Raw genomic sequence first — 13,568 nt, 5'->3', positions numbered from 1 at the left:
CTTTTTCTCATCATTTTCTGGGGATCTAACAGAATCAGTAACTTGTGTGTATGAAGGCCTAACTATAACATGCATTTCAGATGATCGAGCATAAAATAAAGTACCATTTAAAAGTAACAAATTTAAACCAATTTTTCATAGGATGACCTTTTATGGTTGTATGGTTGTTGTGTTGTAGAGAAATTTATAACATAACATTGCACTTTTACTTGCTGCCACCAGGTGATGTCATTGCCTCACTTTCCTGTAGTATACATTAGGAGAATGATACCCTTGTAAACATCTCCTATCCTGATTGTTGCCAGGCCTTAGGATTCTCTTTAAAATAGATCTATTTTTATTTTGGGAAACAAAGGAACAAAATTTGGTGAATGTACAGGGAAGCTTGGAAAGGAGATGTCCAGGTGGTGTTATTGCTAGACCTATTGATTCAGAGGAATGGGGAATGTTCTGCGGGACACAGGTTCGAATCTGGCCAGAGCAGATGGTGTAATTTGAAATCAATCTAAATAAAAATCTGGAATTAAGAATCTATTAATGACCGTGAGACTGTTGCCAATTGTTGGGGAAGCCTATCTGGTTCACTAATGCCTTTTAGAGAAGCAAGCTGCTGTCCTTGCTTAGTCTGGCCTACATATGACTCCAAACCCAGACCAACATGGTTAACTCTTAACTTCCCTGTGGGTAATTAGGAATGGGCAATAAATACTGACCTAGCCATTGACATGCACATCTATAAATGAATAAAACAAATTAAAGCATGGTAGTAGCAGGCTACTTGTGAAGAAAGGATAGTCTGGGCAGAGTCAAAATATACTCTTAACAAGGGGAAAGACCAGGCAAACAAATCCAGAGCTTCCTTGACGATGGAAGTGATAGCAAATAGAGTAAATAAAATGAAGTGTGCTTATCATAGATTGTCAGTTAATAAAACAGAAAATAGGCTAAATGTAAAAGTTTCCAGGGGATTTGTCAAAATAAAGAGAGTGAATAAGAAGACACTAGCAGCTGCCAGGAAAAGGAATCCCAAAATCCTCTACAAGCATATAAATGGTAAAAGGAGGGACTATAAAGAGGATTCATGCATGGATTCAGAAGATGTGGCTAAAGTATTAAGCAAAAGCTTTCAGTCTGTCTTTATGAAGGAAAACCCTGCTGCCCAATCTTAGTGAAAGATGAGCTATTCCCGACATTTGACGAATTTAAAGTGATACTGATGAGCTGCTTGTAGTTAAAATGTATAAGACACCAGGACCAGATGAAATGCAGCTATAGATATTAAGGAAAGTGAGAGTGGAAATTGTGGAGGCACTGGCCATAATTTTCCAACCTCCCTTACACTCAAGAATGGAGACAAAAGCCTGGAAAATTGCCAATGTTACAACTTTGTTGGAAGAAGGGTATAAAAGTAAGCCTAACATCTATAGGTCTGTCGTTTTGGCCTAAGTGGTCTGGAAGTCAATGGTCCTTTATGTGAATGTCAGATATAAGATGTGCCAGCACTCTCTTGTTAAGGATAAATCATGTTTAACTAACTTGCTGGAATTCTTCAATGACTGAGCAGTAAAGTTTAACGAGGGTTGTTTTTTTATTCACTCATGGGATGTGGATGTCATTGCCTGGACCAGCATTTATTGCCTATCCTTTGTTGCCCATGAGAGGGTGGTGGTGAGCTGCTTTCTTGAACTTGTGCAGTCCATATACAAAAGATGGATCTACATGCCATTAGGGAGGGAATTGCAGAATTTTGACCCAATGACAGTGAAGGAACAGTGATATATTTCCAAGTTGAGTGGCTTGGGGAGGAACTTGCTTGTGGTGATGTTCCATCTATCTGCTGCCCTTGTCCTTCTAGATGGCTGTGGGTTTGGAAAATGCTGTCAAAGGATCCTTGATGACTTTCTGCAGTGCATCTTGTAGATGGTAGACGCTGCTGCTACTGAGCATGTACTGCGCAGTAATGCTGTTGATGTACAAAATTATGAGGGGCATGGATCAGGTAAATAGGCAAAGTCTTTTCCCTGGGGTCGGGGAGTCCAGAACTAGAGGGCATAGGTTTAGGGTGAGAGGGGAAAGATATAAAAGAGACCTAAGGGGCAACTATTTCACGCAGAGGGTGGTACGTGTATGGAATGAGCTGCCAGAGGAAATGGTGGAGGCTGGTCCAATTGCAACATTTAAGAGGCATTTGGATGGGTATATGAAGAGGAAGGGTTTGGAGGGATATGGGCTGGGTGCTGGCAGGTGGGACTAGATTGGGTTGGGATATCTGATCGACATGGACGGTTTGGACTGAAGGGTCTGGTTCCATGCTGTACATCTCTATGACTCTATGACTCTATGTATGCATGGATTTCCAAAAGGCTAAATGAATGCAAAATTGGGTTGTGGATGTTTGTTGGATTGCAGGAAGCTTTATAGTGGAGATCCCCAGTGTTTGGTGTAATGAGCCCTGTTCTTCCTGATTATCGTAGACCTTGGTGCGTAGAGCACAATTTCAACATTGGTAATAGTACAAACATTGGAATATTATGAAAGATAATATAAAACTTTAAAAGATCAATAGCAAGTTGGTAAAATGGATGGACCAGTGTCAAATGCAACATAATGCAGGGAAATAATAAGTGATTAATTTGTGTAGAAAGAATGTGAGAGTGGAATAAAAAGTACAATTCTGAATAGCTGTAGCAGCATAGGTGTGTACATATATCACCACAGAAGGTAGGATAGCTTAGGAGAGCATTTAAGAAAGCATGCAGCTAGGCTTTATAAATAGGACATAGAGTACAAAAGCAAAAAATGATATTAAGCTTGTATAAAACACAGATTCCACTCTAACTGGATGGTGCATTACGTCCATTTCAGGGCACGATGTTTTAGGAAGTCTGTGAAGTCATTTGAGAAGGTGCAGAAAAGATTCACAAGAATGGTATTGTCAAACTTCAGTTACATAGAAGGATTGGAGAAGGTAGTGCTTTCTCAGTGAAGCAGAGAAGGTTGGGAGGAGATTTGACAGAGATATTCCAAATCATACAGTGTCTACGTACATCATTTCAAGACCCTTCAGGATCCTACATATTTCAATTAAGTCACATTTTAGTCATCTGAATTCCAGTGAACACAAGCATAACCTACCCATCCTTTTCCAATAAGGAGTAATGGTAGATGACCTGTAGTTTCCTACTTTCTGTTTTGTTTTTTGAGTAAGTTTGCTCATTTCCAATTTAAACGACGCTTCTTTGATTCTAGAGAATTTTGCAAAACTAAATCAGTGCATCAATTATCACCTAACTGCTTCTTTTAAGATCCTGATGTGGAGTGATTGTTTTAAGAACAGAAGTTGATTTGGTTGTGTCTTTATGCATTGAAATTTAGAAGAATGAGAGGCGACCTTATTAAAATAAGAGGCTTATTGGGCTTGACAGGGTAGATGTAGAGAAGTTGTTTCTCCTTGTGAAAGAGTCTAGTACCAGGGCCAAATCTCAGGATTAAGACAGAAATGAGGAGCAATTTCTTCCCTCAGTGAATGGTGAATCTATAGAATTCTTTACTACAGCAGCCTGGGTCTGAAAGTGTATTCAAGGCTGAGGTAGATGTTTAATCAATGAAGGGAATGAGGGTGTGCAGATAAGGTAGGGAAGTGAAGTTGAGGATTAACGGATCAGCCAATGTGTTATTGAACAATGAAGCAGACTTGCATCGAAGTTGATCAGAAATATATTCAAGGCTCATTTAGAGAAAATTTTGATTGTGAAAGGAATCATGAATTATAGGGTACAGGCAATAAAGTGGAATTAAGGACATATCAGATGAATAGTGGATCAGACTACAGGGGCTGATTAGCCTACAGCTATTTCTAATTCTTGTGTTTTTATGCCAAGGTTCTGTTCTGTGGAAATTCTCTGTGGATTTACCTTCACTTTGTCACCTCCCTGTTTACTCTCAAACCTATTCAAGATGATGAAAATCAGCCACATCCACCCAGCCATCCAACACTCCCGTGATCACCCTGCTGCCTTGGCATTCATTGTTTTCTCTTCAATATAGACACCTTTTGTTATCATGAAGCAAGTGAGGATTGGTACGAGATACATGTCACTGTAGTTGCTCCAACTCTTGCACCACTCTGCTGATCCAAAATCCAATTGAATTCATGGTGTCCTATAGTGCAGAAGGAGGCTACACAGCCTAACCTGGCTGTGTTCGTGCAACTAGTCCCACTGCACCCATTGCTCTTCCTTTGTAACCCTGCAAGGGCTTTTTATTGGACATTTCTTAAAATGCACTTATTTTATGTAACAGACTGGTTGTAGAGATGCATCCAACTCCTGAAAATGATATAATTGTAGATTTAATAATTTTTTTCTAGGATGCTGTTGAGGAGATGAAGTTTGTCCTTGGAGGGCCTATCTCTAAAGTGGCAGCACTTCAGGATTGCATGTTGCAACAAAGCGATTCTGCTGGTATTACAGGTAAGTTGGCAACAGGGTGATACCTACAAGCATCAGGAGTTTCATACCTACTAGCGGAACAGAGAAACATAGGCAATTGTTTCTGTGCTGGTTGAGGAAGAGCTAATTAGCCTAACCTCACATGCAGTTTTTGATCCATAACTGTGTTTGTTACAGAATCATAAGGTGCTCGTCCAAATATACTGAGGGGACCCCTCTCTACCATCCTTTTCATTAGTGTGTTCCAAACCCCATCAATCTCTGGGTGAAACAAATAACCCAATTGCCCTCTAAACATTATACAAAAACTTAAAAGCCACGACCCCCTGGTTCCAGACCACCATCAACAGAAATAGATTCTTCAAGTCCATTCTGTTTAAGGCCTGCGGTTGATTAACCCAGTCGGCTCAAAAACTGATCTGATAATGCCAAGTAATGCCTTAAAGCATGGGTTCAATTCCCTCACTGAGATTACCATGAAGGAGTCTACTTCACAATCTGTCCCCTCACCTGAGGTGTGGTGACCCTCAAATTAAATCACCACCAGTCTCTTTGTCTGTCTCTCTCTCTTTCTTTCTCTCTCTAATGAGAAATGAAGCCTTATAGTCTGGTAGGATGATGGTGACTTTTATTTATGCACCTCAATTAAATTTCCCATCAGCCTCCTCTGTTCCAAAGGAAACAATTCTAGCCTATCCAATATTTCCCCAACATTTTCAGTCCTGGAACCATCTTCATAAATCTGCTTTGAATCCTTCCCAGTCTTGTCACATCCTTTCTGTAATATGGTTACTGTGCTGTAACTGTAGCCTAACTTTTTATTTGAGGCCTTAGGTAATTAAGGAAAGTATTGTGTTCTTCACCTTAATTGTCCATCCTGCAACCTTTAGAGCTCTGTGCACTCTAAGGTCTCTTTATTACCCTATACTTCTCAGAATTCTACTATTTGCTTTGTATTCCTTTGCCCTGTTTGTCCTCCATAAATGCATTACCTTCCACTTCTGCAGACTGTATGAAATTCCATTTGATACTTTTCTGCCCATCTGAACAGTCAGTTGAAACATCGATTCTCATGCTGCTCAGATGCTGTGTTTTTCCAACGCCACACTTTTCAACTCTGACTCTCCAGCATCTGCAGTCCTCACTTTCTCTCATTTGATATTATGCAGTGTGCAGCTTCATGGTCAGCCTATTTTATATAATCTGTGAATTTCTTAACTATGAATGATATCTAAGTCATTAATGTATGTCCCTTACATCAGCATGCCTGGTATTGATCCCCGTGGAACACTACTGGTGACGGTCTTCCAGTTACAACCTTTGCTTCCTGAAACTGAGTCTGCCTTGGATTCAATTCTGAACACTGTCAGGCTGACCTACTTGCTGGTTTATATATCATGCTTAAAGACAAATTCTCTAATAACTCCTATCCAAGGTAGCACTGAGAATTATAAATGCCGCGTATAGTGTTTTCCCCAGATTTGTATTCCAGATATAATGCTTTCATCATCGAATGTCCATCCAAAATAAGGGAGGAGAAGCTTCTCATTTTAAGATGAGAATCCTCTCCCCTGCTCATTGTAAAATGAATGCTCTCCACTGTTCATTGTGTTGCATGAACTATCCAAGCATGTTGCTGTCACCATTATATATTTTCTGGAAGTGACCTCCAGGCCTTGCTTGACTTACGGGCCTACTGTGATAAAAGAAAACCACTAGCAAGAAGAGATCTGGTCTTAATCAAGATATAGTTTATTTCATGATAGCAACTAGGTACAAATCAAACTGCTAACTTGTCCATGGAATCCCTACATTGTGGAAACAGCCATTAGGCCCAATAAGTCCACTCCAACCCTCCAAAGAGTATCCCACCCAGACCGATTCCTCTACCCTATTACTTTTACATTTCCAATGACTAATACACCTAACCTACACATCCCTGAACACTATGGGCAATTTAGCATGGCCAATTCACCTAACCTGCACTTCTTTGGACTGTGGGAGGAAACCAGAGCACCGGGAGGAAACCCACACAGACACGGGGAGAATGTGCAAATTCCACACAGACAGCCACCCAAGGCTGGAATCAAACCGAGGTCCTTGGCACTGTGAGGCAGCAGTGCTAACCACTGAGCCACCATGCCGTCCCATGGGCTTCTCACTAGCCCTCCAGGGTCAGGAGCCCTCCAGGGTCTGCTGTCCTTAATTGCATGGCAAGCATGCTCTTTAGTCATTAATTGGTCATTGAGTGATGCATGCTGATGGAAACATTGTGTGTGCTGAAGGCTCAGAATTCCTTCTGATGCTAAGCTCCCAAAATGAAACTTCAGCTCTTTCCTTCCACAGAAAATCACCATGGGGATATTGGGCAGCTTATTTCTTTAAAAAATAATGATACTAGAGATACTTTGAGGAAATTGGATGAGGTGGTTTCTATTTAAAACCTGAATTTTATATCGTCTGAACTTGTCCTTATGACCTAAATCTATATTGAACCAAATTTCTTTATGCTGCAGGTGATACCGGAAGACTCTTAGTCACCCAGATGACACAACTCAATCAACTGCTTGCAGAAATGAAACAGCTTCTCAGGCAGCAGGTAATGTGAAATCCACACTCAAAAAGCTCTTTGCCTTTAAGAGATGTCATTAAGTATCTTAGGTCTAAAGATCTGTAGAAGGAGCACATGACAATGTAAGTGCTGGGTTGTGCTCACTGGTAACCTTCACCCCTGGTTCTAGCAGATTTAACAGTGTTGGGTTGTTGTTCCCTATACTGATTGTCCTGAGCTGGACAATGAGAAACACACTTTGTATGTTCCCTGTTGATTGATGGATCCTCATCACAGTCATCTTAGCCCTTGTAACATCTGGTCGATTTGATGCCACCATCTTTCCTCATATGAATCTACAAACTGGCTGGTTTAGTGTAGTAGAGGAAAATCACTTGGCAGTCTAATGAGAAAGGTTTTGATTTAAACAATATGCAATTTATTGCAAAACAACTCAGTATGAGTTTCACTGGTTCAATATAACATTGTTACTAAGTTTATGACTGAGACCTCCATGTTAAATCTTAATTCTCAGCTTCTGTTTTTAGACATGGGCAGTGTTCATTGAGATATTTAATATTTGTTTTTTTATTCATTTCTTGCTCAATGTTTTGTTCTTCTAAATGTACAACTAATTATCGTCTTCAATGAATGGAAATAAGATTTCTCCAGTTCAAGCTGAAGTATGTACTAAATAAGATCTTTGTTGATTATCATCTGCCATAGAGTCATAGTCATAGAGATGTACAGCATGGAAACAGGCCCTTCGGTCCAACCTATCCATCCCAACCAGACATCCCAACCCAATCTAGTCCCACCTGCCAGCACCCAGCCCATATCCCTCCGAACCCTTCCTATTCATATACCCATCCAAATGCCTCTTAAATGTTGCAATTGTACCAGCCTCCACCACTTCCTCTGGCAGCTCATTCCATACACGTACACCTTCTGTGTGAAAACATTATCCCTTAGGTCTCTTTTATATCTTTCCCCTCTCACTCTAAACCTTGCCCTCTAGTTCTGGATTCCCTGACCCCAGGGAAAAGACTTTGTCTATTTATCCTATCCATGCCCCTCATGATTTTGTAAACCTCTATAAGGTCACCCCTCAGCCTCCAATGGTCCAGGGAAAGCAGCCCCAGCCTGTTCAGCCTCTCCCTATAGCACAAATCCTCCAACCCTGGCAACATCCTGGTAAATCTTTTCTGAACCCTTTAAGTTTCACAACATCCTTCCGATAGGAAGGAGAGCAGAATTGCATGCAATATTCCAACAGTGGCATAACCAAAGTCCTGTATAGCCACAACATGACTTCCCAACTCCTGTACTCAATACTCTGACCAATAAAGGAAAGTATACCAAACACTGCCTTCACTATCCTATCTACCTGCGACTCCACTTTCAAGGAGCTATGAACCTGCACTCCAAGGTCTCTTTGTTCAACAACACTCCCTAGGACCTTACCATTAAGTGTATACGTCCTGCCAAGATTTGCTTTCCCAAAATGCAGCACCTCGCATTTATTTGAATTAAACTCCATCTGCCACTTCTCAGCCCATTGGCCCATCTGGTCCAGATCCTGTTGTAATCTGAGGTAACCTTTTTTGCTATCCACAACACCTCCAATTTTGATGACATCTGCAAACTTACTAACTGTACCTCTTATGCTCACATCCAAATAATTTATGTAAATGACAAAAAGTAGAGGACCCAGCACCGATCCTTGTGGAACTCCACTGGTCACAGGCCTCCAGTCTGAAAAACAACCCTCCACTACCACCCTCTGTCTTCTACCTTTGAGCCAGTTCTGTATCCAAATGGCTAGTTCTCCCTGTATTCCATGAGATCTAACCTTGCTAACCCAGTCTCCCATGGGGAACCTTGTCAAACGCCTTACTGAAATCCATAAAAATCACATCTACCACTCTGCCCTCATCAATCCTCTTTATTACTTCCTCAAAAAACCCAATCAAGTTTGTGAGACATGATTTCCCATGCACAAAGCCATGTTTACTATCCTTAATCAGTCATGTCTTTCCAAATACATGTACATCCTGTCCCTCAGGATTCCCTCCAACAACTTGCCCACCACCGACGTCAGGCTCACTGTTCTATAGTTCCCTGACTTGTCCTTACCACCCTTCTTAAACCGTGGCACCACATTAACCAACCTCCAGTCTTCCAGTACTTTGTCTGTGACTATCGATGATACAAATTTCTCAGCAAGATGCCCAGCAATCACTTCTCTAGCTTCCCACAGAGTTCTAGGGTACACCTGATCAGGTCCTGGGGATTTATCCAACTTTATGCATTTCAAGACATCCAGCACTTCCTCCTCTGTAATATGGACATTTTGCAAGATGTCACCTTCTATTTCCCTACATTATATATCTTCTATATCATTTTCCACAGTAAATACTGATGCAAAATACTCATTTAGTATCTCCCCCATTTTCTGCGGCTCCACACAAAGGCCGCCTTGCTGATCTTTGAGGGGTCCTATTCTCTCCCTCGTTAACATATTTGTGAAAATCCTAAGGATTCTCCTTAATTATATTTGCCAAAGCTGTCTCATGTCCCCTTTTTGCCCTCCTGAATTCCCTCTTAGGGGAGGCGATGGCCTACTTGTATTTGCTTAGGAATTGACCGACAGATTTAGATAGTACATTTGGATCAGCTCTGGCTTGGAGGGCCGAAGGGCTTGTTCCTGGGCTGCAAATTATTTTTGTTCTTTGTTCTTTATACGCCCTGGGCTTTGATTTCTTAACTCCCTTTGTCCTTTGCAAATACCTTTTCTCCTTCTATCCTCTTGAATAGTTTCCTGGTACAGTACATTCATTTATCATTGTAAGTCTGTTGTTTTCAATGGGACTTTTCTCGGTGTTGAACTCTTTATTAATCCTAACTTCTGGATTTAATGGGAAACTGTATTCAGTGCTGTCTGCTCATCCACAGTTCCAACAGTGCTAACTGATAACGCAGTACAGTAGGCCTTTAGTTTAGAAGTCATCAGAAAATCACCATTCTTGCTGAACAATGTTTTCATGGTCCAGACGCCCCTTGCAGCTTTTCAAAGACTTGTTGAAGATTTGGAATAGAAATAGGGATTGGAAATTCACTAAAAGCTCTTTTATATATATATATATATATATATATTATGGGACTGTAATGATGCTATTACTGCTAAGAATATGTCCTAAGAAACAAATAGAAACTTTTAGGGATTGACGCTTTATTAAAAGCCCAGCCTGCTTCCTGTATATGATTTAAAATCACTTTAACCCTCAGGTCATATTCTTCAATAGATTCACTCTGGACTAAAATGTTGCCTCTATGGCATATTACTCCTTTAAGAACCTGCAGAATGTTACCCGTGAGTCTTTGAAAAGTTTTGAACACTGACAATATCCTAAGTGATAAACAATTAAAACTAAATCTCCAAACACAAGAATGAAGGCCAGTGGTGATTTTGACTTCTCCTCCAAAGACATCTGCCAAAAGCTCTATTTTTGTGAACATGGACAACTTTGCCAAAATTTCATTGAAAGAGGCATTGGATAGATTTCCCTTATGACAGCTTTATGAAGTTGAATTAAGTCTACACAAGTCTGATAGTTTCTATTTATGTTTAGAAAGTGGAACCATTCACTGCACCATTCTGTGGGTCAGTGACAGGAGAGATGACAACTCTTCCATCTGTAGTTGGACCAGTTTCATTGATAGGTGTGATATTTTTATAGGTGTGAAAAGACACACAGAAATGGTATCTCTTCACAAAGTAATGCTGAAGTCTTAAAAGTTATTAGACAGGGAAAGTATTTATTGAAGTGTCACTTGGATCCTTGCTGATTAGTCTATTCCACTCTCCTGATAAGATTGAGGTCTATACAAGCTCTGTTGCATAAAATAAAGAGTGCCTGCATCTGTACAGTATACAGTATCTGTACAGTGTATAATATTGGAAACTGTATTATAATATTTCCAATATCTGCTTTAGTTTTTACTGGAGTGTTGCCTGACTCTTTCACCGGCTTTGAGTTCAAACCCTCCAGGACCATTTAATTGGGTTCCTGTTAGATGCAGGAAATGCATTTGTAATCACGGTCTCTTAACTCACAAAACCACTACACTCACTCCAGTACCTAGTTTAAAAGTGGTGATATGTACATTGATATAGATTTCTGTGTTCTTGAAACTGCACTATTGTGGGTTTAGGCAGCTGGCAGAAGGAAAGGTTGCAGCTGCCGGGGTGACTAGAGTCAGGCATGTGCTGGATGGTGAAGGAGTGGATTGGATGTGAGTTTAGGTGAGTTTAGCGGCAATGGACAGAGCCCACGGTCACTGCCATCATGATCTGATAATAGGCCCCCAACATCATTCATAGGTTGGATGAAGCTGCATTATATGGTGGGCTAGGAACAGAGGAACTTGAATAGGCCATTCAGCTCCTGGTGCCTGTTCCACTATTCAATTAGATCATGTGTGGCCTGAATCCACATATCTGTCTTTGGCCATGTCCCTTAATACCTTTGCTAAACAAAAAATTATCTCAGATTTAAAATTAATAATTGATCTAGCAGTATCTGCTGTTTGTAGAAGAGAGTTCCAGACATCTACCATCCTTTGTGTGTAGAATTGCTTCATAGAATTCTCCTGAATGAACTGGCCCTAATTCTCAGATTATGCCTTCTACTTCTAGAATACTGAACCAATGGATAGCATTTATCTATCTTGTCCTTTCCTGTTAATATCTTGAAGACTTTGATCAGATCATTCCTTAACCTTCTAAATTAGGGGCAGCACGGTGGCTCAGTGGTTAGCACTGCTGCCTCACAGCGCCAGGGACCCAGGTTTGATTCCAGCCTCAGGTGACTGTCTGTGTAGAGTTTGCACATTCTCCCTGTGCGTGGGTTTCCTCCCACAGTCCAAAGATGTGCTGTTTGGGTGAATTGGCTATGCTAAATTGCCCATAGTGTCCAGGGCTGTGTAGTTTAGGCGCATTAGTCAGGTGAATGGGTCTGGGTGCATAACTCTTCAGAGGACCGGAGTGGACTTTTGGGCCAAATGACCTGTTACCACACTGTAGGAGTTCTATAAATTCTAGAGAAACCAGGCGTAATTTATGTAATCTCTCTTCATAACCTAATCCCTAAAGTCCAGGTATCATTCTTGTAAACTTGAGTTCTGAAAATGGGTTACTAGGCCCAAAACATGAAGTCTGATTTCTCTCCACAGACCTGCTGAAGTTTTCTGGAAACTTCTGTTTTTGTAAACCTACATTGGACTCCCTCCAAGGCCAATAAATCCTTCCTAAGGTTTGGTGCACCGATTTGATCACAGTACTCCAAGTGGAGTCTAACCAGGGTTTTGTCTAACTGCAGCACAACCTCTGCAGTCTACTATCACCTACCCTGACATCAGCCCCCAGTTCCAGAATCTTCCTCAGCAGCCCACGATCCATAGTCTGAGACCCTTCATCAAAATTCTCTCTGTGTCTTTCCGTATGTTACCAAGGGATTTTGTACAGGAACTGCTGCTGCACAATCTTCACTCTTTACTTACATCCATTGCTGAGATATGCCTTGGTATTCCTTGCTGCTGGGCAACATAGGTCCCCACTGGAGGGCGCTCTATGTAGGGGTCGTCCTCTTTTTCATTAGAGAGCTGGGGTGAAGGGTGTTGCACACAGCAGTCCCATAGAGCAGTTGGTTCATGGGCTCCCAGGCTTACTGTGTATTCTGTAGTGCTGTGGAGGCATGGATTCCGTATATATGGGTTGGGAAAGATTGCACGCACTTTTTAGTTATTTAACAAGTCTTTCATGTTGTTTGATTTCACTTCAGTGCCATGCTCCTGATCTTTAGGCATCCAGTGAAAAGGTAGTGGGGGGGGGGGGAGATGTTGAGGCAGGCAGGCAGGCTGGAGGACCTCCTTGTGGGCCTGTTCCTGGCTTGCCTAAAGTAGCCATCAATGGACTGCCTCTCTTTTAGGGTTACATCTATACCTGGGTGTCCTTCGAGGGAGAGCACATATGTGTTGACTGGTACTCTTGAAACTTTTTAAGAGATAGATGGGCATTATTTCCCCTCTCCAAGACGTCTTGACTTAGCTCCCCCAGATTTTTCTGTGTTACTTGATGGTTGTTACTTTGTTCCTCTTGGACAGATTCTGTTTGGTGTGTTTTTCTTTAATGTTAAAAATAGAAGCTGCATGCATGCCTGTGAGATATACTTTGCAAATCTGTACTCCACAGATGGTCGCTGCCACATGACTGTGCAGCAACATGACCGGTCCAGTGTAGCCCGCCCACAGGTCAGCCGTTCTCACTTACTGTGTTTGTGCAGCCGTGCAAACAGAATTTGAAGGGGCTGTGCACTTAAACAAATCGCCCACATCATCCAAAAAGAATTAGAGATTGCATAAATTGCTCAGTGAGCCTGACCACAATTACAGGATGAGCAAGCGGTAGATCTGGGGGGAAACTTCCAACAAATATCTTGTTAGATTACTGATTCGAAGTTTTTTGATTTATCTAACTCTGGTTTGAGAGCTTCAATTCACGCCAT

At 41.3% G+C, this 13,568-nt stretch overlaps 1 protein-coding gene across 1 annotated transcript in view; it reads left to right on the top strand.

The window, feature by feature from the left end:
• The window catches only part of LOC140496394 (thrombospondin-4-like), a 126,549-nt gene that overhangs the window by 34,220 nt on the left and 78,761 nt on the right, over positions 1-13,568 (top strand). Inside the window, exons 4-5 of the mRNA XM_072596068.1 lie at positions 4,370-4,472; positions 6,968-7,050. Of these exons, the coding sequence (XP_072452169.1) occupies positions 4,370-4,472; positions 6,968-7,050 (186 nt within the window). The remainder of the gene's footprint in view (positions 1-4,369; positions 4,473-6,967; positions 7,051-13,568) is intronic.

This window comes from Chiloscyllium punctatum, chromosome 2 (genome assembly GCF_047496795.1).
Source record: "Chiloscyllium punctatum isolate Juve2018m chromosome 2, sChiPun1.3, whole genome shotgun sequence".
In the NCBI taxonomy this organism is placed as follows: Eukaryota; Metazoa; Chordata; class Chondrichthyes; order Orectolobiformes; family Hemiscylliidae; genus Chiloscyllium; species Chiloscyllium punctatum.
The sequence above is the reverse complement of the archived record's forward strand: the minus strand, read 5'-3'. Positions and strand labels throughout refer to the sequence as shown.